The 23,057-nt window shown below is 54.9% G+C and overlaps 1 protein-coding gene across 1 annotated transcript; it reads left to right on the top strand.

The window, feature by feature from the left end:
- The first annotated feature begins 357 nt into the window (after positions 1-357).
- On the top strand, positions 358-22,997 carry PHACTR4 (phosphatase and actin regulator 4). The gene is made up of 13 exons (XM_042834174.1): positions 358-4,693; positions 10,321-10,497; positions 10,894-10,974; positions 13,593-13,757; positions 13,873-14,229; positions 16,655-17,234; positions 17,820-18,046; positions 18,485-18,635; positions 19,165-19,220; positions 19,972-20,033; positions 20,575-20,712; positions 21,338-21,414; positions 21,777-22,997. Exons 1-13 carry the CDS (start codon positions 4,435-4,437, stop codon positions 21,790-21,792), a joined length of 2,346 nt encoding a protein of 781 aa, XP_042690108.1. The 5' UTR covers positions 358-4,434; the 3' UTR covers positions 21,793-22,997.
- Positions 22,998-23,057: the final 60 nt, after the last annotated feature.

The raw sequence follows: 23,057 nt of genomic DNA on the forward strand, positions 1-23,057 counted from the left end.
TTGGGCTTCTTGGGGCCTGCAGCGAGCGCCGTGAGGCGGAGGACGTGCTGAAATGCCGTGCTGCAGTTTGGGGTTTGGGGATGAGGGGCGTGTGTGCTTTGTGAGGCTTCTGCCAGGCCTTAAAAGGAGGAAATGGATCCAAGTTGAGGGAGGGAAGATTGAGGTTGGATGTTAGGGGGAAGTTCTTTACAAGGAGAGTGGTTGGGCCCTGGAACGGGCTGCCCAGGGAGGTTGTGGATGCCCCGTCCTTGGACGTGTTCAAGGCCAGGTTGGACGGGGTCCTGGGCAACCTGATCTGAATGTGTGTGTTTGGTGGCCCTGCTAGGCAGGGGGGTTGGAACTACATGATCCTTGAGGTCCCTTCCAACCCGGGTGATTCTGTGATTCTGTGAAATGAGGCTGCTGGTGAGCCTCCTGCCCTGCTCATGGCACATCTGCAAGGACTGCGGGCAGGAGAAGAGCTTTGGGATGGCGGGTCTGGCGATGAACGTGGGCAGAGCTCCCTCCTGCTGTTCATTTGCAGCCTGCAGCACTTTGCAGAGCCTGTCCTGTCCCATTGCCTTACAGGTGACCCTTTGCCAGAGGGCTGGGTTGCCTGCCATAACATCAGTGTAAAGCCACGGGGTGTTGGAGCAGGGCATGCTGAGTGTGCTGGGTTTGCCCAGGAGGGCAAGCAGCTGAGTGTGTGCACTCATCCGGGTCAGTGGGAGAGGTGCTGAACCAGAGCAGACCCCATGCAACCTCTGGAAGGAGAGGGGTGTGCTGGGTTTGTGCTGGAGCTGGGCGTCCTGTCTGGCTTTGCTTCCAGTGCTGTGCAACAGGAAGCCTTGGGTGATGATGCTTGGTGGGTTCTCTTTGTGTTTGTTGTCTGAGGGTTTTAATGGGTAAAATAGGAGTTAAGCTCAATGCTGTTTCTTCCCTAAGCAACAGAATAATTAATGTAATGTTCTCCATGTTTCTGCTTCACGTTTTCCTAATAATATAGCTGCAAGTGACAGATGGGCATCTCGCCTCCGAGCGCTTCGCTGTTGGGAATATGCTGTTGCTTTGCTGATGCCTGATGCTTTGCTGGAATGCATCCTGTATCTGTGCTTCCTCTGGCTTCTGACCAGCGCTCCTGTTCATGCTGCTTCAAGGTGCTCCAAAAAGTCATTTGTTGGCTTTGGAGGTTCCCTTGCTGAAGGACAGCCTGGCTGTGAATCACCGCAGCCCTCAAGTTGGCTGAGATGGGAGCGAATCTTTAATTTTCAGGATTACATTCCTTAGCATTCCCTCATCTGTAAACAGGAAAATATTTAGCATATGCGGTAAGTAATTAGGGCGAATGGTGAGGAGGCATTGAAGGTATGTTTTTTCAGTGCTCCCATTGCAAGTCCCACGTCTTCCATTGGGAAACAAGGCTAGGGGGTGCCTTGACCTCACATCCTTGTCCTAGAGCTGTTACAGAGCTCCTTGGGACAGGTGAGTGCTCCTTTTGTTCTCTGCACGTGAGGATTCCAGCCGGGCTTCTCCTTCTCCAGCATGACATGGCCGCGCTCAGTGCAGCTCGGCTCCTGGGCTGCATGGGACCACGTTGGCTGTGGGCTGCTGACATCCCTAGCAGGGAGCACGTGGCATCAGGGTGCTGCCTGGTGTGCCAGCCCCATCGCCACCTCACTGACCCACTGGTGGGGACGAGGGGACGGGAACGCTGTGCGACGTGGGAGTTTCCCATTTGGAAAAGTCTCAGGAAGCACGGAGGAAATCACATGGCTTGGGAGCACTTACCTCACTGCTCCGTCTCATCCAACGCAGCAGCTTTCATCAAAGCATGCAGGACCCGAACAATGCAGTGCCAGCTGGCTTATAAATAAACGTGCTTCCGTTTCCACACCAGGATGGCTTCCATACCACATGAGGGGAAAGGAAGAGCGTCACGTTGTTGGCTTGTGACCTTTGAGCCCGAACCACCGGGCTGTAACGGGTGACTCCAACTCCTCCGCATCTCCTTCTGAGCACAGTCCAGAAATGGGCACCTCCGTGGGCAGCCACGTCTTGTTTTCACACCCGTTTCTCACTCTGCCAACCCGCTGAGCTTGGCTGCTGAACAGATTGCCATGGAGGACATCCAGAGCTGGTCCCCTCTTCTCCTCCCTTCAGCCCCGGCGCGATGCTCCTGTGGGCATTGGGAATCCCCATTGGGATTCAAGTGGGAGCATTTTTGGGCTTCCTGCAGTGACTGCCGATGGGCTGGGAAGGAAAACGCCCAGTATTGCTGGGCTCACAGCACCGGCTCCATCCGCAGGGTTGGGTAATGCAAAAGTCCTTAATGTGCCCATGGCTGAATCATGGGATGTCAGTGCCTGAGTCACTGGAGATGAATGCGGTGTTTCACGTCGGTGCGAACTGAAATGTGAACAACAGTGTCTCTAATAGAGCAGCTAATAATACTTGTGCTCATTACGGGTTTCATTCGATTTTTAAAGTGAAACAATCAGGAAGAGGTTCCTCCTGCAGCGTGCGTGGGCAGGTTGGGAGTGCTGCAGTGCTGGGTCGTACTGGGATGCTGCTCTGGGTGCAGAGGAAGGGAAACTTGAGAGGGGAGCACCTGTGTGACGCACCCTTGCACCACGCGTGGCTCTTCTTTCACCTGGATGTGCTTGGCTGGGGGCTGAGCTGTGCAGCCCTGGCGTGGTTCTGGCTGTGGGCAGCCACAGATTTGCCCCGTGCCCTATGGGGGGCAGTGGGCTGCTCCCATGCTGTGCTGACGCAGGTGTCTGCATTAACAGCTGATGTTGCTTTTGGGTCGAATTTCTGCTGTTCCGTTGCTCTGCTGTCCTCCCAGTGTTCCTCCCCCTGAAAGAAGAGTTGCAGCTGCTGTTCTTCGAGTGTCTGAAGCCCAAACCAAAGCTGCAGATCTGCAGATCTTTGCTCCTCGAGCAGCACAGCTCTGCAAGCATCAGCGAGCAACAACATGGTGAAGCCTCACTGATGGCTCATGAGACCTCATCAGCGATGCAGGGACGTGGCAGTGGTTTGCTGCCCGCTTCTGTGCGCTCACAGCCCTGAGAGTCACTGAAGCACTGAATCTCTGTGGCTGTGCCAGCTTGTGGGCTGCCCCACTGCAAATGGAAACCTTCCATTGAAACCTAAGGGCGCTTTACTGGTGTAGAAGAAAGGGTTGGGTGTTGATATGCTGCTGTGCTTTAGCAAGCTGTGCGCTCTTTGGTCGCTACGAATGCAGCGTAAACTGCACTGAGGCTGTCTGGAAGTTGGGCAGCTGCAGAGCGAGTGTGCTGCTCTGATGTGCAGTTTGGAGAAGGCATCCAGCCTCTGATCTCTGAGCTTTATGGGCTGTGGATTTAAATGGCCTTAAAATGGCTTTTTTCCTTAGTGTCAAAGCAGAGAGCCTGCGAGTCCGTCTGTCCTCATCAGGCTGCCAGGATGGGGCAGGAAGACGGGCTGCTATCTGAGCACAGAGATGGGGCCGGAGGTGGGTGGGTGAGAAGAGCAGCCGTGCTGGGAAGCTGATGGAGGCGGTGGAATTTGCTGGTCCGCCCACCTCTGTGCTCTGATCCATCGCTCCTCCACCTGCTGCTGCTGCCCTGCTGCTGACGGAGATGTGGGGCACTCCGTCCTCCCATGTGGTTGCAGCTGTGCTTCAGCAGGGAGTGCAGCAGGCCGTGTGCTGGCACGTGGCGTGGCAGCAGAGGGGCTGAAGGCGCCGGTGTTTCCCAGGTGTGTTTGTCCCTCAGGTGGGGATCTCAGATGTCACAGCTGTCCCTTCTTCCTTTTGGGACCAGCTCCCACCCCACACTTGGTTCAGGTGCTCCTTTGGGTTCCTCTGCTTGTTCCCAGCTGTAAGTCACCAGGATCCTAATGAATTCTGATGGCAAACCAAAGAGAATCCAAGTGGATGTGCTTGAACTCTGCTGCGACGCGAAGGGTCGGGGGATGCTTGCAGCTGGAGCTGTCGAGACGGGACGCGGATTAAAAAGAAACTCTCCTATTTTCCTTTTTAAAGAGCAGTTCTCCTTGGTGAGATGGAAACGAGAAGGTGCCCTCCCTGCTCCTGCCTTCCTCCCTTTAGCTTTAGCAGAGAGAGAACTGACACTAAAACGCGTTTTATTGCACGTCTGCCTCGATGCGCGTCAGCACCGGCGCTCCTTTTGAGATCCCCTTTCATCTCAGAGCAGTGCAAGCTCTCTGTTGCTCAGCATGCCAAGCTTTCTCACTCAGGATGGTGCAGTTTGGGTTCGGGTTTGTGCCGTAGTGAAGCCCCAGCTCTTCTCGCTCCCGGTGAGGAAGGAGCGAGGGGTGTTGATGCTTTGGGTTGTGCAGCTCAGTGGCTGGAGCGTGGCTGTCTCCTCCCCTTCCTGAGCTTCAGCCCCAGCCAGCACAGCTCTGGAATGACAGGCATTCCTGCGCCAGGGGAGCTGGCATGGGCGCCTATTTATGAGAATCAAGTGCCTGGGGAACAGGGAGCGGGACCCGCGTGGCCCACGGGCCGCCCCGCGGCTGCTTCTCCTCAGGCAGCTCCGCTCAGGCCGTGTTGGACCCCTCGGGTGTGGAGCGACCCTTTTGCAGGACCCCGGTGCTCTCCCAGGGTTTGGATTCCTTCCTTTCTCCTCCCGCCGCCTCCCGGAGAGCGGCTTGGGAAGGGATCTCATGGGGCAGCCGCGCTTCTCCAGACCGGTCCATCCAGCTGCTGCGGGTGAGTAATGGAGGGCGAGGGAACGGCGGAGACGTGGGGCAGGAAGGCTGCAGGTGGGTCGGGGTGGTGGGAGCTGGGGGGATGCGGGGCCGGGAAGAGCCCACGGCAACGGCTCCGCTTCCTTCCGCTTCTCTCCCCCGGCGCCGGGCTGCAGGCTGCGTTTTTGGGATCGCTCATCCCTTACCTGCGTGGCTCAGGGTTCGCCCAGCGCTGGTGCTGCGGTGAAACTCCCCCAGTGCCGCGCTGGGAATCGGCCCCGAGGGCTTCTGAGGGCTGCTTCCTCTGGTGCAGGCTGTCCCAGCACTTGGGGGGCAGCTGCAATGGTGCTGGGGGGGAGAAAGGCCTCGACAGCCACCCGCCTGCTGCTTTCTGCATCTCAGAGTTTGAGGGGATGAGGTCTGGTGGACGGGGATTGCTGACCAGTGCCCAGGGCTGTGATGCACAGAAACGAGGGCGATGCTGTCACCTCGCACTGAGCTGCTTGCTCTCTCCGTTCCCTAACGTGGAATTTGCTGATATTTGTACTGAAACAGCTGACCCCCTCCCTCAAGGGTCTACTGTTTTTCACTTTTGGAACTTGGAACCTCCCAAGTGTTGTTTGGGCACAGATGAAACTGGTGGCTTTTCTTTGCCACCCCCGGGTCGCTCCGGCCGGTCGTGTTCAAGAGCTGCTAAAAATAAGTGGTGCTGAGGGAGAGTGGAAGGGAGAAATAGGACTTCAGCCTCCTCTGTACGGTCAGGAGCCATCAGCAGCATCCCCTTGGGTCTGGGGGCTCTCAGGAGCCCCTTCTGCTCTTTCTCCCACCCCAAGCACCAGATATTGGTGATTCTCAGGGGAAGGGGCTCTCCTGGTGCAGGTCTGTGGGTTTGGGGGTTCTGCTGCTGCTCATGGGCTGCCTGAAGCTGCTCTGTGAGTGCAGTTGTAGTGGTTTAAGGTCGGGGTTCTCCTCTTCCCTGGGCCGTTCAGGCAGTGGACACAAAGCTTTTCAGGCTGCTCTCAGAAGCTAGCAGCGTCTGTCCAAAGAGTTTCCTTAATACTTCAGTCTTAATGATATTTCCATCAGAAATGTGTGCTGAGATGATGGGGGCAGAGCAGCCCAGGGCTCTGCGGAGGCTTGGGGAAGGAAAGCAGTGTGTCCTCAGCCTCCTCCTACCAGCTTCATCCTGCAGCTCTGTCCCAGGCCTTCCTTGAAGGAGGATTGTGCCACTTTGTTCGTGAAATGAGCGGCTTCCCCCTGGGCCGTTTGGAAATGTCGGATGAATTGTCAGGATGAATTGTCAGCATCTGTTTAGGGATGCTTTGGTTTCTTCCCATCCTTCAGCTGTGCTTTGTTTGGGTCTTGAAGTGATTTTCAGCTCATGTCGTGATGTGCCAGCCGAAAACAACACCGACTCGTCCCTGGCTGTGCTGCTTGTGGTGGTGTGTGGCCCAAATTAAAGCAGTTTGAAAGCTCCCCAGGACCCACTCCATGCTGGCCGCCCTTCAGCACAGCTTGGTTCTGATTGTAACTGCTCTTATGCTCTCCACCAGAGCTGCAGGTCCCTTCCCTCTGAGCTGCAGCCCTTCCCAGAGGGGCGGCCTGTGGCTGGTGCCGTGCCTGGTGCTGGGCTCAGCACTGTACCAAAGATGCTTCTGGAGCTTGATTTGAAAGGTGAGGGTCAGCTCTGCCTGCGCCCAGCAGCTCCTCCTGCCTGGGACGGCGGTGAGGCCATCGAACCTTCATACAGAGTTCATGTTTCCTAAAGGCTGGCCCCATCACTGCTTGCAGTGTTTCCAGCTGCCCCACAGATCGCAGCTCTGCCACTCTGACCCAACGAGAGCTGACTGTGCCGTGGCAGGAGGAAAAGCTTCGCTCTGCTCAGCAGTGACGCAGCCCCACGCCTGATGGCAGCTTGGGGAAGGGACGGCACGCAGCCCCTTGCTGACCATGACGTGTTGCAGCCCACCTGCGAGGCTCCAGCTGCTCCCGCTGACACAGGAGAAACATTGCAGCAGAGCGGCCTTGCACAAGAGCTCACACCTAGCTGGGGGTGCAGCAGGAGGAGAGCTTTTCTCTGATGGCATTTTAATTGTGGGAGTGGAGCACAAACGCGTGGCAGTTTGCAGGGGGGGGGGTTGGCACCCGGTGGCTCCGTGCCTGAGAGCCGCATCCCTCCTTGTTGGTACGGCCTGAGGATGCAGGAAGAGGCAGAAAGCTGCAGCAGTGCCCATTTTTGGGATGGATCCTGAGCTTGCTTCAGTCTGAGCATTTTGCTTAACGCCAATCTGCTGCTTGGACAGCTCCCATTCACCTGGTCCTCCTGGTGGGAGAAGATACAGGCAGGGTGTTTTCGGGTAGGGGGACAGGGCACAGCCCCCAGCCTCCTCCACCTGCTGGTCTGTGAGGTGTGGGTTGGGGCAGGCGTGGAACCGCAGGCTTCCCCAGCTTGGAAGGGACCCCATGGGCCACCAAGCCCAACGCCTGCCCCACACAGCACCACTGGTGGCTGAAAGCAGTGAACAGCCCCCTCCTCTCGCTCCCTGGCAGTGCTGGGCCTGATGCACCACTGCAGCAGGCTTTACTCCAAGGTATTCCTGTGCAGGAAGGGGTGCCTGGGGGGCTCCCCCAGCTCCAGGGCTGTGTTCCTGCAGTGGGCATTTTGCAGAAAGGCTAAACCAGGTTGTTCTGCAGCACGGGGACGCGCTGAGACCCGCTTATGGGAAAGCTCTTGACCTTCTAATGAGGACTGCCAGCTTCGCCCAGGCCTCCAAGACCTCATTTAACCTTTGTAAGAAATTTAAAACAGGTTTACCAGCCTGGGACAGCAGTGGGGCAGGTTCCTTCAGCCTGGGTGCTGAGCAGAGCCAGGCCCACCACATCCCTTGGTGTCAATTTGAGCTGGGAATGGGCCGTGGCTGGCACAAAAGTCCTTTTCCAGGGCAGTGTGAGCACTATCCTGAGCAATCACTGAACAATGAGGGTATTTAAAACGCAGATGGCTAAAAGCACACCTACAGCAGCTGATCTGCCTGCTAATTAGCAGCGAATGTTAATTCATAATTGCATCATAACAGACTATTTTAAACGCCCGTGTCAGCGTGGTAATTAAGGGATGGTGGAAGGAAGAGTGGAAGGGATGGTGGGTTGTGGGTCCTCCTGGAAGCAGCCTGGCCCTGGCACGGGGCAGAATGCATCCATACAGCCTTAGGGGGATGGTTTGGGGGACATCAGTGTCACCCCAGGGGCTGGAGGTGCCATCAGGTGGGCACGCTGTGCTGGGCTCCATTCTGCCCAGGGTGGAGGGGATGCTGAAAACAATGGTTGTGGCCTTACGCTGGCACAGCGTCTGCCCCTCTGCTCCTCCTCACTGCTGCTGTTGGGCACAGAGCTGAGCACAGAGCACCAAAACCTGCTGTTTTCACATTGTTTGAGAGCTGGTTCTGAGTGCAGTCCTTCAGGCTGGTGGGGCAGCATGGCAGGCAGGCAGAGCTGCGTTGGATGTCAGCGCTGAACATCGCAGCAAAACCTGGCTGGTGGATCCACCTGCGCGCCTGGCACGAAGCTCCACCCTGAGAGGGCATCCAGCAGCAGTTCCTCCCCTTGGGATTAATCTTATTCGGGGGCTTTTCCCCTCTGTTCAGCTGCTCCTGGTGCAGGAATGTGTGTCTTCTGCGTTCTGGGGAGGTTTGGGGCGCAGGCTGGAGGCTCAGCAGCCTCCTGGGTGGTACTTGGGCCTCTGAGCATCCGACGGTTCCTCTTGGGTGTGTTTTGTGCGTCCTTCCTCCTTCCCTCCCTCTGTCCCGGCAGAAGAATCACAGGGTAGAGCTGCAGAACGTCCTGGGTTGGGGCTGACATCGTGCACGCTGCTTCCCATCTCAATTCTCTCTTAAGGCATCGCGTTGGTGACCTTTCTTTGAGGAAAAGTTGACTGGCGTTGGTTTTTTACCGCCTCTGGGTGAGCTCTGCTAGGGGTTGGTTGGGAAAAAATAAAACAGCATAATAAAAGGGGAGAAAAAATTAGAGAAGGAAAAGTTCTCCCCCAGGTGCCCTCGGCTGTGGGAAACGTGGAGCTGGGGGAGAGGAAGCTGGGCAGCATTGAGCGCCGTAGGTCAAGTCTGAAATGGCCACGGTTGGCTCCGAAGGTCGTTCTTCCCCTCCAGTCTGCACAGCAGTGGATCCCTTCCTTGCCAACCTGCATCCTGGGCTGGATTTCCTCTTGTGCTCCATCGTTTGGTTCAGCACTGTGCTGCTCACGCAGGATCTGGATCCCAGCGTTGAAATTCCCTCTGGTTTTCCTTGTGCTGCTCCTCTGTTCCCCATCTTCATTTCAGCTGTGCTCAGAGCATGCTGTGCATAGGGTCTGCTCCAAGCCCAAAATCCCACATCGGGCAGAGCTGCACGTAGGGCTCCAGCAAACGTCAGCACTGGGGCTTTCCTGGTTTCTTTCCTGTCCTTGGCCTGCTCTTCCCTGTGCTGACAGGGAGCTGCCTTTTCACACTGCAGCCCATCTCCACGGTGGATATTTATGTGATACAACAATACGTTTCTAGCTCTTTGTTCTGCATGCAGCACGGCTTTCCCCTAGAATTCCTTTCCCGATCTCTTAGCCCTGGGAGAAGGGATTCTTGGCTGACCTCACCGTGTGGCCCAGGGGGTGTTGTCTTTTCTGCAGCACTCCGTGCAGGCTTTGCCTGAGACCGACTGAAAGGGCTTTTGTGATCCCAGAAGGCTTGCAAACTGCAGAGCATTTGGCTGGAAGGCTCCGAAACGAGATGCACAAGTGCAGTCAGTCCCAGCCTGTTCTGCACACCGCGAGCGCTCCTGGATGGAGCGTGGTGCTCCTGCAGTGCTGAAGCTGTGGGGTTCTCACTCTGCAAACTGAGGCCACCAGCTGGCTTTGCTTTGCTTGTGGGCACTGTGATGTCTGCTGCAGGCAGCCCCGGGTTCTGCTGATGGCAAGCAGTCCCTTACGGTGCATCGAACGCCCCATGAACAGCCACCAGCACAGGGTTTTGTGCTCCGGTTCTGCTTTGCAGGCTGTTTCTTTAGGAGCTTTCTGCTGCAGTGAGTTGGACTTTTCCTTTGTGTGCATCCCTTCCTGCCTGTGTGTCCTTCTCGTGCTGCTCTCCAGAGACCTCGCGCGCCGTAGGTGGAGCGCAGGCTGCATTGTGCTGCTTTCCTGTGGAGCTGTTGCTTTTGGCCAGCGATGCTGGCTGTGTTTCTAGAAGAAAAAGCAGCCAGGCTCAGTCCAACACCAGCAGTGGTGCAACGGGGCTGCTAGCTTCCATGTGTGCAGATGGAGACGGGCCTCGAGGTATCCGTGCTCGTGTTGCTCGGTGTGTCTCGCACCAGGTTTGCAACTGCAGCAAAGCCATGCGTGCTCCTGGGCGAAGCTGTCACACCGCTGACTGCCACGGGTCCCTGGTTCGGGAGGAAGCTGCCTGTCAGCCACCCTTGTGCTGTTAACTTGGGAAACCCCCCTCGTCTCCCCGAGCGAATGCCAATTGCTGATGGTTATGTGAAGGCATGGAACCTCGCTACCTTCTCTGCATGAGCCTGCGTCGCCGTTGCCCCCCGCGCAAGGGCTGGGAGCTGGCAGCAGCTGTGTGCAGCACTGGGGTAACCGCTGTGCTCCTCTCCCTGCAGCTGAAGAGGTGGATCACCCCCCGAGTGATGCGGGTATGGGGGTCGACGTGCTGGAATCGGGCGACACCACACCTCCTACCAAGAGGAAAAGCAAGTTCTCAGGCTTCGGCAAGATCTTCAAACCTTGGAAGTGGAGGAAAAAGAAAAGCAGCGATAAATTTAAAGAGACTTCAGAAGGTAAAGGGGGGGGGGGAGGGTCCCTTTTCCACCTGGGAGACCCGCAGCTAGCGAGGAGGCCTGAGGGCTGGCACGTGTGAGAAGCAGAGCAGGGATCGGTGGTGGGCCGGCACCTGCAGTCTCTGCTGAACACCTTGCCATGCAGTTTCAGACAAACAAATTCCTTCCTGGAAGGAACCTCCCCAGGCTGCTGTGTAAGGGAGGCATTGCTCAGGCCTGAGCGCGCAGTCCCCCCGCCCTCTCATTAATCTGTACCATACAATGAAACCTGAAGCCCTTTCATTTCCTCTGCAGGACCTATCTTTTAAAAAGAAAAAAAAGCCATATCTTCTTGAACTTCTGTCCTGCCCTGTTTTCTGAGTGCTTTTTTTTCTTTTTTTCTTAATTTAATACCAGTTTTAGAACGAAAGATTTCAATGCGAAAGCCAAGAGAGGAGCTGGTAAAAAGAGGGGTTCTATTGGAAGACCCTGAGCAGGGTGAGTCTGCAAACCAACTTATCCTCACCTGTCTGTGTTCTGTGTAGCTCACCTTCCTCTGGCAAAACCTCACCGTTCAGCCCTTCCGGGAGGTGAATCTGAGGGCTCTGTGCTGGTCTGCTTCCTGTCTGTCCGTCTCACCCTTTTCAATACCTCTCTCATCTGACTGTGCTGGTCAGGAAGGCAGTGTGCTCAGTTAGAAGGATGTTCCCCAGGGAGTGCAGCCCCCGTCCTGCTGCCAGTGGGGAGGGCAGGGCCTTGTGTCACCCCATCCTGTCCCTCTCGTGCCTGTCCTGCTCCAGCCGCTCTGTCCCATCCTGCCCAGCCCCCATCACCACGGGCTCAGCCTCTCTGGTTTGTTCTGACCGTGCTCCAAGCTGCACTCCGTCCATTGCAGGAGAGGCAAACCTCAGAGTTCAGGTTTGAAGGCTCTGAGTTTGGAAAAAGAAAGCATCTGATGTCTTCAGGCTGCCTGGGCAGGGGAGTTTCCTCCAGGGGCTGAAGATGGGAACCTTCGTGGTACGGTGGTACAGCTGATCACAGCTAAGATTTCCCTGCCTTCAGAGAAACCTTCCCTGCTTTCTGCCATCCTCGATGGCTGAGCTGGGGCCACACTGTCAGGATACCTTTTCAAGCAGATCTGCTCACCTGGCTGTGCTGGGAGGTGCTGGGCACTGCTTTGGGTGGCAGCGTGGCCTGTGGAGCAGAGCAGTGCATAACTACCTCGAAAGCCACCCTGCAGAGTTAACCTGATGCAAATGTTAGGGTTCTTCTAAGGAAGATACAAAAGTGGAAGTGAAAAAGTGGTTTTCAGTCCGAGCTACGGAACACTGGAGTTAAAACTGACTGGGTTGCTTGCAGCTGCCCTCTAATAAGAGCCACCTACAGCAACCCGAGGGTGTAAGTGATGGGCTGCAGGAAGGATTCGCTGTGGTGCAAAAGCATGTGAGGTCATGGGGTGAAACTGGAAGAGAGATCAAAGGCTTTGTGCAACAAACTTCCAACCAGTGGTGGCAGAAGAGAGGTCTTCCAAACTGCGAGGGTGTAAGAGAAGCGTGGCTGCAAGGGGGGGCAACTTTCTGCTTTCAGTCATCTGATCGGGCTTAAGAAACAGAAGATGATTATGATCTGAATAAAGCATAAAGCCAAGGTACGAGGGAGCAGTCGATATTGTCAGGAGGGCAAGATTAGGAAGCGCAGTATCTTAATCCCTCACTTCCACGATTTTTAGACAGCAGGGCAGTCATAAGATGATGGAGGTAGGTTATTCTGTTTGCAGTTTCAAAACCTGCTCTTATGAGGTCGGTTAATTTTCTTAGGCAAGTTGGCAGTGACAAGAAATCCAGAAACCTTTAGGGAGGAGACCTGTGCTGCTGCTGCTCCTGAGCCTGGTGGAGGCCCTGGGAGTGGAGTGCAGGGTGAAATGGTGTGAGGAGGGCAGCAGGAGCACCCTGCTCTGCTTGAGAAGGGCACGGCAGGTGTGAATGACTAAGGGGAAGCAAGATCCTGCTGGTCTGCCTCCCCTGCTGAAAGCTTCGGCTTTGCCAGAGGCAATTACTGCTATAAAAAGCTGCAGCTCATCTCTTGAGTTTCAGCCCCGGCTGGGAGGAAACTCCCTCTTGCTGCTGTCTGCGCTTCCTGCATTTCAGGGCAGAGCTGCTCTGCATCTCCTTGCAGGAGCCAGCGCTGTTTTGTTGCAGAAAAGAAAACCTGGCGAGCTTTCAGCTTTCAGCTCCTGTGTAACACCTTGGTGTGGGGAAGGAGGTCTGGGGAATCAGTGCAAAGCTGGAATGGCACATAGTAGGTCTGGCACCTGGCAGGCACTTGATGCTGAGCTGTAATTGTCTGAGAGATGGCAGGCTGAAAACGCCAAGATTCTTTAATCAAACTCGTTTTTACTCAAGTTTTCTTGAGAAGGAAAGTAGTCACAGAATCATAGAAGACCAAGGTCAGAAAGGACCTCCAAGATGGTCCCATCCAATCGTCCACCTACCACCAGTATTCCCTCACTAACCCACATCCCTCACTACAACGCCCAGACAGGCATCCAACAGTCAGAACAGGCGCTGCCCCGTCAGAGTGGAGGTGGGATGTTTTGCAAAGAGCAGAACGTGATCTTTGTGCTGAATGCAGGGTTGGAGTCGTAAGGAAAGAGGAGGTGCTTCAACACACGTTAAGGCACTGTCAGCATCTGCTGTTTCATGTGCAGTGACTTGGCTAGTGCTGGATTTTGTACTGCAGCACAGGATGCTCCTGAGGTGGGTTGGTGTGGAAGCTGCTGGAGGTTAGCTGTGATTGCAGCTTCCTACTGCATTGGTTTTTAAGTGTGGTGGCATTCTTTCTAAATAAGGTGGGAGATTAAGGAGCTGCTGAAGAAAGCCCTGCTTGCTGGGGTACAGTACTGCACTATTCTGCTTGCTGCTAGTGAAACAAAGAGCTCTCAGCCCAACTCCAGCTGCTGCTGCTGTGCTCTCCTCTGCACAAGGCAGACTGAAGGTCTGTTCCTGAAACCAGGGAGAAACCAGTGCGGGTCGATTACAGCTCACCTCAGCTGTGTCTCCTCTGCCTTGAGCTTCCTGAATGTTTTCTGTCTGCTTCTCTCCTCCCACCCCTTGCAGATGGTGAAGAACCAGACAAGGTGAATCCATCTGCACTGAAGAATGGCCACACGGTGCCCATCGGTGGTCCTGGGGTCGGTAACCTGCACAGCCAGGAAGAGGAGGCCACGAGGTCCTCCAGCCTTAGGAAGTCAGTTCTGGTCGAGGAACCGAAGAAAAGACACGGTGAGAAACCAGCTGCATGCCAGATGGGATTCTTGTAGCGCTGGCTTTCAATTCTCATCTGATTCTTCTTGCCTCCTCGCTGCCTTCTGGTCTCTCATACTGTATCTCTTTGCAGGTTCATCCAGCAGCCATCCTGGTTCCGAATCAGAGCCGCCCCAGGAGCCACAGCCCCGCCAGCCTCTGCTTCCTCCCAAAAGACCTCCCTCCACTTCCCAGGAGGCAAATGAGCTGCAAGGAAAGGATCCCCCACCCGCCAGCAGCGCTGCAAAAACTGACCCCTCCACCGCAGCCCCCGCTGTGGCAAAGACAGTCGTTTCCACAGCTGCCTCCTCCCCAGCCCCCAGGACTCTGCCCCCCGTTCTCACCAGTGCCAACACTACTGCTCCTACGAGTTCCACCAGCACAGCCCCTGCCAAGCAGCCTCCCGTCCCCCCACCCAAACCCACCAACAGGAACAGCAGCTCCGTCATAGGTAAGTGCCTCCAGAGTTGCTGCGGTGGGCGTCCTCATGCCTCTGAGAATCTCTTCCTTTATTATGGTGTGGATTTGGGGCAGTTTTTCCCCAAAGCAGCCCAGCCTCCACTTGAAAGGTTTTAACCTGGGCACACGTGTGCTGGGACGGTGTCCTTATCAGAGCATCCTGCCATAAGCCATCCAGTGTGTCAAACATGCACTCCTCCAGCATTACCTGCAGGAGGGAACCCCTGCCTGCTTTGGAGCGGTGCAAGGAGAGGCGTTTTAAGATTGTCTTTAAATGCTGATGCTTCGCTCAGAGCTGGGATTCATCTGTGAACAGCTGGGAGTGGTAGATGGCATGTGAATTTTTGCTGTGCAGAGCTGTAGTCAGTGAGAATCAATGCTTTTAGCATCAGTTAAACAAAAATCCACGTCGTGCTGAGCAGTGTGTGCTATGGCTGGTGTGCCACGTGCTGGCAGGGGTGGTTCAAACTTCCTGGTTATAGTCAGGCACCTCCTCTGAGCTCTGTGACAGGGCACTGCCATCTTAGTCACGAGTCCTATGACCCATCCCACGGATGAATGCTCTTGTTTAATTTGAGCTGAATCTTCACACTTGATCTTCACACTTGGAAATACTTAATTCTTCAGCTTTCCAAGGAGGTGATTTGGGAAGAGCTTCTGAAAGCAGAGCGAGGTCCTGCTCTGTTCAGGATGTTTATAGGCCTTAAAGGTGCAGCACTGCTGGGATAAATGAGACAACTTCAGTCCATGTGTTAAGCTGCTGCGTGTCACAGCCCTGCTGACCTCTGGGTTGGGTCACTTAGGGAGGTTCCTGAGCCAATCAGTGAGACACATCTGCACTGTTATCACAGAAACTGGAGGCGTTACCCAGGTGTGGTTGGGGAGGCTGGGAGCCTGCATTGTGTGAAGCAGCCTGAGCCACTGTTTGGAGCACGGGCTGCATCCCTCCGTTCTGTTTGGGGCTTCTTGCTCTAGCAGGTTTTGCAAGCAGCCTTGGTATGGCATTAAACACTCCTGTATGCCAGACCAGCTTGATTAGTCTGACCGTGCCTGAGCGCTTGATGAAATACTTTCTTGTTTTCTTTAAGCTGCTTGCACACATCAGAGGTGGTGTTTGAAATGCCCGGTGCTGATTGCAGGAGGAATTGTGGTACAAAAAACGTGGCTGGAGACAGCAGTCTGTCAAAGCTGTGCTCAGCCCCAGCCCCCTCCCACACAGGGCTGCAGGGATGCGGAGGGGAGCAGCCGGCCCTGCAATGTTCCCTGGGTGCAAATGCAGATGCAGAGAGGTTTTGCTTCTCTCTGCAGGGCTGTGTGTTCCCTGCACGATGGGCTGTAACTGCAGCACGCGTGCTGTCACTGCCGTGCAAGCCTTGTTTTGTTGCTGTGGATAAGCAGCAGCAGTGGAATTGGCTTTGTGAGCTCTCTGCCGGTCTCTGATGCGTGCTCTGACTCCAGGCACGCAGGAGCTGAAAGCAAGGCTCAGGGCTGGGGCAGCAGCTGTGCAGGTCGGTACTGAGGGACCCCCCTCTCACGGAGGGGATGTTTGAGTGGCACCTGACCTTTCTCCATCTCCTCTTCCTTCTGCCAACCGCCCGATCCCTTTCAAAATCTGTCTGCCTTTTCCTAACAGTGACTCGAGCCTGGCCCCACCAGGCTTGGAGCGCTGCTGAGGGGATCCTGAAACTCTCCGGGCTGAGGCTGATGGGGAGCTGAGGGCATGCGGTGTTTCGCACAATCTGACTCTTAATCTACAAGAGGGAAGTGTAAAAACGCAAAACATCCCAAAAATGCGCTCACCTCTCTGCAGCTATGCAGCCTTATCTCAGCGCAGCTCTCCCGGCTCGCAGCACCCTCTCGTGGTGCCGGGGGCTGCAGGTTCCTCCAGCCCCTGCTTAGGGCCGCCGCTCTGTCCGCCGCCTGCCGGTGGCACGGTGTCCGTGGGCTGGGTCCGGCAGGGGAGGGGGAAGGTGGAGAGCATCATCTTGCTGCCTGCAGTTCTGCTGACTTTTGCCTTCAGGTGAGATTTCCCCAAAGCTGTTGAATGTGCGAGGGAGTTGTTGACACAGCTGGAGTCCGGGTTGCCGTGGTTGTCTCTGATCCCTTTGCGAACAGAGCTGTGAATGCAGCCACAAAGTGCTCTGCGTACCTTGGCTGAGGCAGGGCTGGATCAGGTCGAGCTCCATCTGCTGTCACTGGAGGGCTGCTGCTGTTCTCCCCGAAGCAGCAGGATGCCCAGACCTCTCCCAGCCTGCTTGGTTCTGGCTGCTCTCCCAAGTCTCACCTTTGCTGGAGGAAGAACAAACTAGAGGCTTGCAATCTGCTTATTTCTGGCACCTGAGTACTTTGCTTGTTCCACGCTAGCAAAGGGAATCTGGCAAACACCCTTTGTGTTGTGTTTTTTTGTTTGTTTTCAGCGGAACTTTCTCAAGCAATAAACAGTGGCACAGGCTTGTCCAAGCCTTCCCCTCCTCTCCCACCGAAGAGAGGCCTCCTGCCTACCAACCCACCGGAGGCAGCCCTCCCCTCCAAGCCCCCAGGCGACTGGACAGTGTCAACAAGCCGTCCCGCACTGCTCCCGCTGCACGCGGCGCCCGCCTACCCACCGCCCTCGCCATCCCCACCGCTGCCCACACACATCCCTCCGGAGCCTCCACGCATGCCCTTGCCCAACTCCACCCCTATCTTGGACGCCCCGCGCTCCCTGGACCTGCCCAAGGACACCCCCCCTCCTCCCAAGGACTTCAGGGCCCTGGAGGCGTCGAAGCGGACGGCAGAGCAAGGCTTTGCTGAACCTCCCGGGCTGCCCCGTCTGCCCCAGATCCCTCTGCACATCCGGATCCAGCAGGCCTTGGCCAGTCCCCTGCCCGTCACCCCCCCCGCCGAGGGCTCGCACAGAGCTCACTCCCTGCTCTTTGAGAACGACGGCCTTGGGGAGGACAGCGGCACGATGGGCAGGACGAGGTCCCTGCCGGTCACCATCGAGATGCTGAAAGTGTGAGTAGCTGCGAGGCGTGGTGGAGGTTCACAGCGAGGCACAGCGCTGGGCCGCGATGGTGAGAGGCCGTGTGCTGGGCTGGGTGCTGCGTTTTTGCAGCCCTTTTGCCCGTTGGCTGAATGCGTTTCAGCCTCTTAGGAACCTGACACGTCTTCTCAGGAAATTCACCCTGATCCTGGAATTTCATCACTCGCAAAGGGAAATGTATTGCAGAGTACAAATGTGGGCCAGGGGTCTGGCCTGGCTTTAATTGCGCTGAGACAAAACAAGATCCTGGATTTCGCCCATTTGTGGCCTGCTTAGTCTGTTCTTTGCAAAACAGAAGTGGGAGGAGGACTGTCCTGTGTTATAACAGAGCTGAACTCGGAAGTCTCGAGGGTGGGTAGTGAGAGGGCAGTTTTTCTGCAGTGTCTCTGGCCTTTACTCTGTGCTTTGGAGAGGGAGGGGATGGTGGGGCATCGCGAGGCTGGGCTGCTCTTCCTGCTCGGGTTCCTGAGCTCCTCACCATCCAGCCTTCAGAGCGGAGCCAACAGGGCATCATCTATGGGGTGTGCAAAGAGATGTAATAGTGTGCTTCTCGTTAGTCCAGACGATGAGGAAGAGGAAGAGGAGGACCAGGAAGAGGAGCAGAATTCAGGCCCACGTGTGTACATCGGGGAGGCGCCGTCCATCACCGTCATCCCAATGCTGGTGCCCCAGGTCCTGCCGGAGGAGCAGGAGGGAGAGGAAGGGATGAGTGACTCTGACTCGGAGGGGCCCATCCTGTACAAAGACGAGGAGGAGGATGAGGAAGAAGATGAAAGCCATAACAGTAAGGCTTTGACATTGCAGCTGTCCTTTTCTTTCTCTGCTGAGCTTCTGCCCGGCTGTGTTGAGCTCGGTATCAGCAACAGCTCACACAGCTTCAAAGCAGCTGCTCCTGGTTTCTGACGCACCACGTGTCCTCTCCCCTACCTTTTCAAAGGCTACGGCAGCCAAACCTTTATGCTCATCTGACGAGATGCTGCCCCTCTGGCTGCAGGTTGCTGATCCCCTCCAGCTGCAGGCAGCCTGTGCTGTCCCACCCCGTCAGCTGGAGGGGCATCGCACAGGGATGCTGGCTGTTGCTGTAGTGATCAGACCCAGCAAGTTGGGAGCTGTAGTGAGTGGGAGAGCAAGGCCTAGGGGAAGCACAGCTGCCAGTGGCTCATTTCGCTGCTCTCAGGCACTGCAGTCTTCAGTCCCGTCCCATCCCTCTCCCTCCCCGCAGGCACACTGGCTAACAAAGTGAAGAGGAAAGACACGCTGGCTATAAAGCTGGGGAATGCCACCATGGTGCAGGAAGAAAAGATTGTCTTCCCTCGGAAAAGCAAAGAGGAGTGGAATGAAATTCGGCAGCAGATCGGGACGACGCTGATCAGGTAAAGGAACGGAGGAGGCTGGTGTGCCTGAACCGTGGGCAAACCTGCTGCTTGTCCAGGCAGCCTCTGCTGCAGCGTGGCAGGTCTTCTGGGCAGGTTGGGCAGGGCTTCTGGGTCAGGGCTGCAGGCTCAGTGTTGCTTTCCCCTCAGTTACCAAGGCTGGAAGTCTCTCCTGGAGAGGAGCACTTGAGCAGTGTCTCCTAACAATGCTGTTTACAGATGTTAGATGTGTTGGGAGGGGAGAATCTCAAGGACTACAGAAGCTATAAAATACGGTTGGCATATAAAGATGTGAACAGCTGCAGGCTGCGTGCTGATGCTCAGGCTGTTGATATTCCAGCCTGTCTGCTTGACAGCACTGACAAGTTATCCATGAGCTTCTGTAGTGCCTTCCTGGCTTGGGCCTGTGGCTGAGCTGCTGATGGAGTGGAGAGGAGGAGAGCCGCAGGCAGGACAGCAGTGGCTGCTGGTCTTTGTGCCCCACTGATGAGCAGATAACACACGATGCTCTTGCCATGCTTTCCTTTAGGCGACTGAGTCAGAGGCCCACAGCAGAAGAGCTGGAGCAGAGGAACATACTTCAGCGTGAGTAGCGCTTCTCTAGTGGCTCTGAGTAGCAAAATAAAAGCTGCCTTGTCTTTCATCTGACATTTTAGTCCAAGTGTGTGTGGAGTCTGCTTGAAACGTAGCAACAGAGGCCTGTGCTTTGGTTGTATCACTGCAGTAGAGCCGTTCTGCTGATTTCTAGTGACTGGTGAAAATCAGACCGAGGCAGGGATAAAACACATTGCAGTTCAAAGCACTGCATTGTGGCAAGGCCCATCCTCTGCCTGACAGCTCAGGGAAAGGTGTGCAGATTTAAGGCTGCTCTGAAGTTGCACAGCAGAGTTTTTGTTTGGGCTGGCCTTCTCTTTGTGGCCCAGACGTTACAGCATTGTACTGCACGATCCAAAAAGGTCATCGTTCAGCGAGTGCTGTTTCTTTTGGCCATACCTTGTTCTGCAAAAGTTTTAAATAAACACATTGGGGAAAGGGAAACGTTAGTTCAGGAAGTTTTAAATATTTATCCGCACTGCTTTTCTCTTCACAACTATTACTATAATAGCTTGGGGGAGGAGCAGTCCGCAAAGAGGTTTTGAGGGAATGGCCGTTAATCTTAAATACACAGAAAGCTGGAGAGAATGACTCATTCACACCGTGGTAAGGCCCACAAGACCACTGGCATTCAGTGGGCTGCTGGTGAGGAAGGGTATGGACAGAAGGCACTTCTCAAAGCTTGTGATGCTTACGGGGGGAAGAAAAAAACCCACGTTTGTTTGTTTTTTCCACTTGGCAGCGAAAAATGAAGCTGACCGTCAGGCTGAGAAGCGAGAGATCAAACGCAGGCTCACCAGAAAGGTACTGCAGGCTGCCGTGCTGCGATGGCCATCTGGCAGGGCTGTGGGGGTCGGTGGTGGCCGCGAGGTGCCTGGCTGTGGCTGAAGTCACGGGGCTGTTGTGTAATTGTCCCCAGCGCCCTCTGACCGCGGCGACTTTGGAATGTGGGTTGTCAGAGCTCTTGGCACCGCAAACAGGTTTGGCACGGACGGATCGGAGCTGGTGTCAAGTGTAACAGGCTAGATGGGAACTAAATTTGGCAGCTGGCACTTGAAAGCGGCCTGCCTGTAGAACCACGATTCAGTGGCTGCCATGTTCACATCAGGCTCCTCAAAATCCATTTCCAAAGTAACAACAGCTGGAGAGAAGTTGTGCAGAGCAGCGGCTGCTGTAGCTGTGGCGCCCGGGTCACAGAGTGCTGTGCTGGGGAAGAGCTTCCCATCAATGCCACTGTCACTCAGTGTCTGTGGTTCAGGACCAGTGAGGGAACTGCTCTTTGCTGTGTGATGGTCCTGAGCTGCTCCGGGGACAAGGCACAAACTGTTGTCATTCTTGTGTTCAGCTCAGCCAAAGGCCTACAGTGGCAGAGCTGCAGGCCAGGAAGATCCTGAGGTTTAACGAGTATGTGGAAGTAACAGATGCTCAGGACTACGACCGGAGAGCAGATAAGCCATGGACAAAGCTGACACCTGCTGACAAGGTAACAGGGCCCTGGCCCCAGGGCGGGGGGGAGTCGGATGTCCCAAACAGAGGGTGAGAGCCAAGGTGAACTGCTCTGTTCCTTCCACCTCTGGCACCCACCCACTGCCAGCAGTGCATGTTCGCCCTTGTGTGCTGGACTCAGCCCTGCTTCCTGTCCCCTCCAAGGGGACACAAGCCTGCACGTCTGCCCTGTAGTGGCTTCTGAGTGATGATGTAAGAGGATGCAGGGTACAGGGTGTGGGTTGGAGGAGTGCGGTTCCTCGCAGGCTGAAGCAGGCTTAGGCAAGCTGGCAGGGAAGATACCTGTTGTCACCTTCCCTGGCCTCCTGTGGGGACTGCCCAGCCCTGGGTGCGGAGCAGGTGGGGCAGCTTATACAGCTGTGAAGTGACTGCGAAAGGTGGGGTGGCTGCTGCAATTTGAGCTTCTTCCTCTACCTAAAGATGCTGAAGGATTCAGGCTTATGTTTAAAATCTGCTGTTACTCTTCACTTTACCACCAAAAGATGGTATCAGCCCAGAGCAGGGCCACAGTGCCTTCTTCCCATGCCTAAAGCTCACTTAAAATGGGGATAGAGGGTGGTGTGCTCTAGCAGGAGGTAACAGCTCTCTCTCTTCTCGTGCAGGCTGCCATCCGGAAGGAGCTAAATGAGTTTAAGAGCTGTGAAATGGAAGTCCACGAGGAGAGCAAGCAGTTCACACGGTGAGTGAGCACAAACCCTTGTGGTGCCTATGGTATCAACCCTAGCAGGGTGCACTGTACCTCAGGGTTCATGGAGTGCTGAGTTTCTGCTTCTAGGCTCCATGTTGCCTGCTTATCTAGGAAAAACAATATTCCCTAGACAGAAGTAACCTGTGTATCGTGGCCCCTCGTGGCTGAGCTGTGTTTGCAGATCATGAGAGCTTTCTAAAGCAGAGATGAAAACTTTGGATGTTAACAGCTTCACCGAGGGCTGAAAGTTCACAGATAATTCAGTTTATTCTTATCAGTGATCTACAGTGCTTCAGTAACTGCTTAACCCAAAGTTCCAAGGATGACACTTGGCTTTTTCACTTGGCTTTTAGGTACCACCGACCTTAACCTTCCAAGGGGGAACAAGAGAGCCAAGAGGACTGGAAGTTCTCTGCATCCCTCTCCTGGGCAATACAGCGAGGGCAGAACCTCGACCCTTCCAAGATTTGCCTTCCAAACGAATCCAGAAAAGGGCTTTCAGCCAGGGAAGGGGGATCCTGTCTGAATGTAGCATTTCACTGGAACAAACACGTCTCGAGTGCCATCAGGCTGGAACTGAACACTATACCTCGTGCAGCTCAGCAATACGCCTCTCTTCTGGCTCCAGCATCCCTGCCAGACCGTGCACACATGAGCAAACGGTTCCTTCCCCAGCTGCCTTGCTGCAGTGCCAGGCCCAGCTCTCGGCTGCACGTCCTCCTTTTAGGAGCAGCCCCTTTGTGTCCTCATCCTTAGCAAGAGGAGAAAAACCAGCTCTGGTGCTGGAGAGCTGAGGAATGGAGATGTGCTAGGAGACACGTGTGTGTGTTTGCTGTGTGCAGACGCTGTCCTGGCAGACAACTGACATCAGACTCGTTGTTTTTTGGCTTTGCTTACGTCTGTCGTTACCTTTCATGTTCTGAATCACTACTGACCAACCGTTTGTTGTCCTGGAAGGGAATTGTATAGATATTAACATATGCTGCGTCTTTTTTTTTTTTTTTTTTTGGTAAAAAACACAAAAAATCTACAAAAAAAAAAAACAACCCCAAGCAAAATGAAAACACAAAGATACAAAACATTCCCTCCCCACTCTCTCACACTCGCTGTGATGCTAATGGATCGTATTGAGATCACTGTGCTCATTTAACAAGTGACAGAACCGGGAAATGACTGTTGCCTTTTACAAACTCTTTAATTTGAGGAAGCTGTGATCGCAGCCAGTGCTTTTTATTGCTGCTTCCTTTCCCAAATCAGGGTTGAACTTTCCTTGTCTCATTTTTACAGCAAAACCTACTGGAAACTTGATGATATCACTGTGCAGGCGGGAGGTTTGAAAAGTGACCTTAAAAATAGTTATCGTGCACGACACAAACGTGATGGCACTGACGTGAAGGGAGGATCACAGCACTGCAGGGCTGTGGGGAGGGGAAGGCCTGGCCTGGCTCAGCCCCTGCTGCCCTCACAGCTTCCCCACGTACAGCACGGCTGTAGCCTACAATCATTTGCGTTGTATATCTGTCTCCTCAACAGATTTTAATTATTGAATAAAAGTATTTTAGGATTTTTTTTTTTTAATTTTTATTTTTTTTAAACTGCTGCCGCGATCGCGTTTACGGATGACCTTTGTGTAC

The sequence above is a fragment of the Centrocercus urophasianus genome, unplaced genomic scaffold (assembly GCF_019232065.1).
Source record: "Centrocercus urophasianus isolate 14NV4802_14NV808 unplaced genomic scaffold, USGS_Curo_1.0 seq_431, whole genome shotgun sequence".
In the NCBI taxonomy this organism is placed as follows: domain Eukaryota; kingdom Metazoa; phylum Chordata; class Aves; order Galliformes; family Phasianidae; genus Centrocercus; species Centrocercus urophasianus.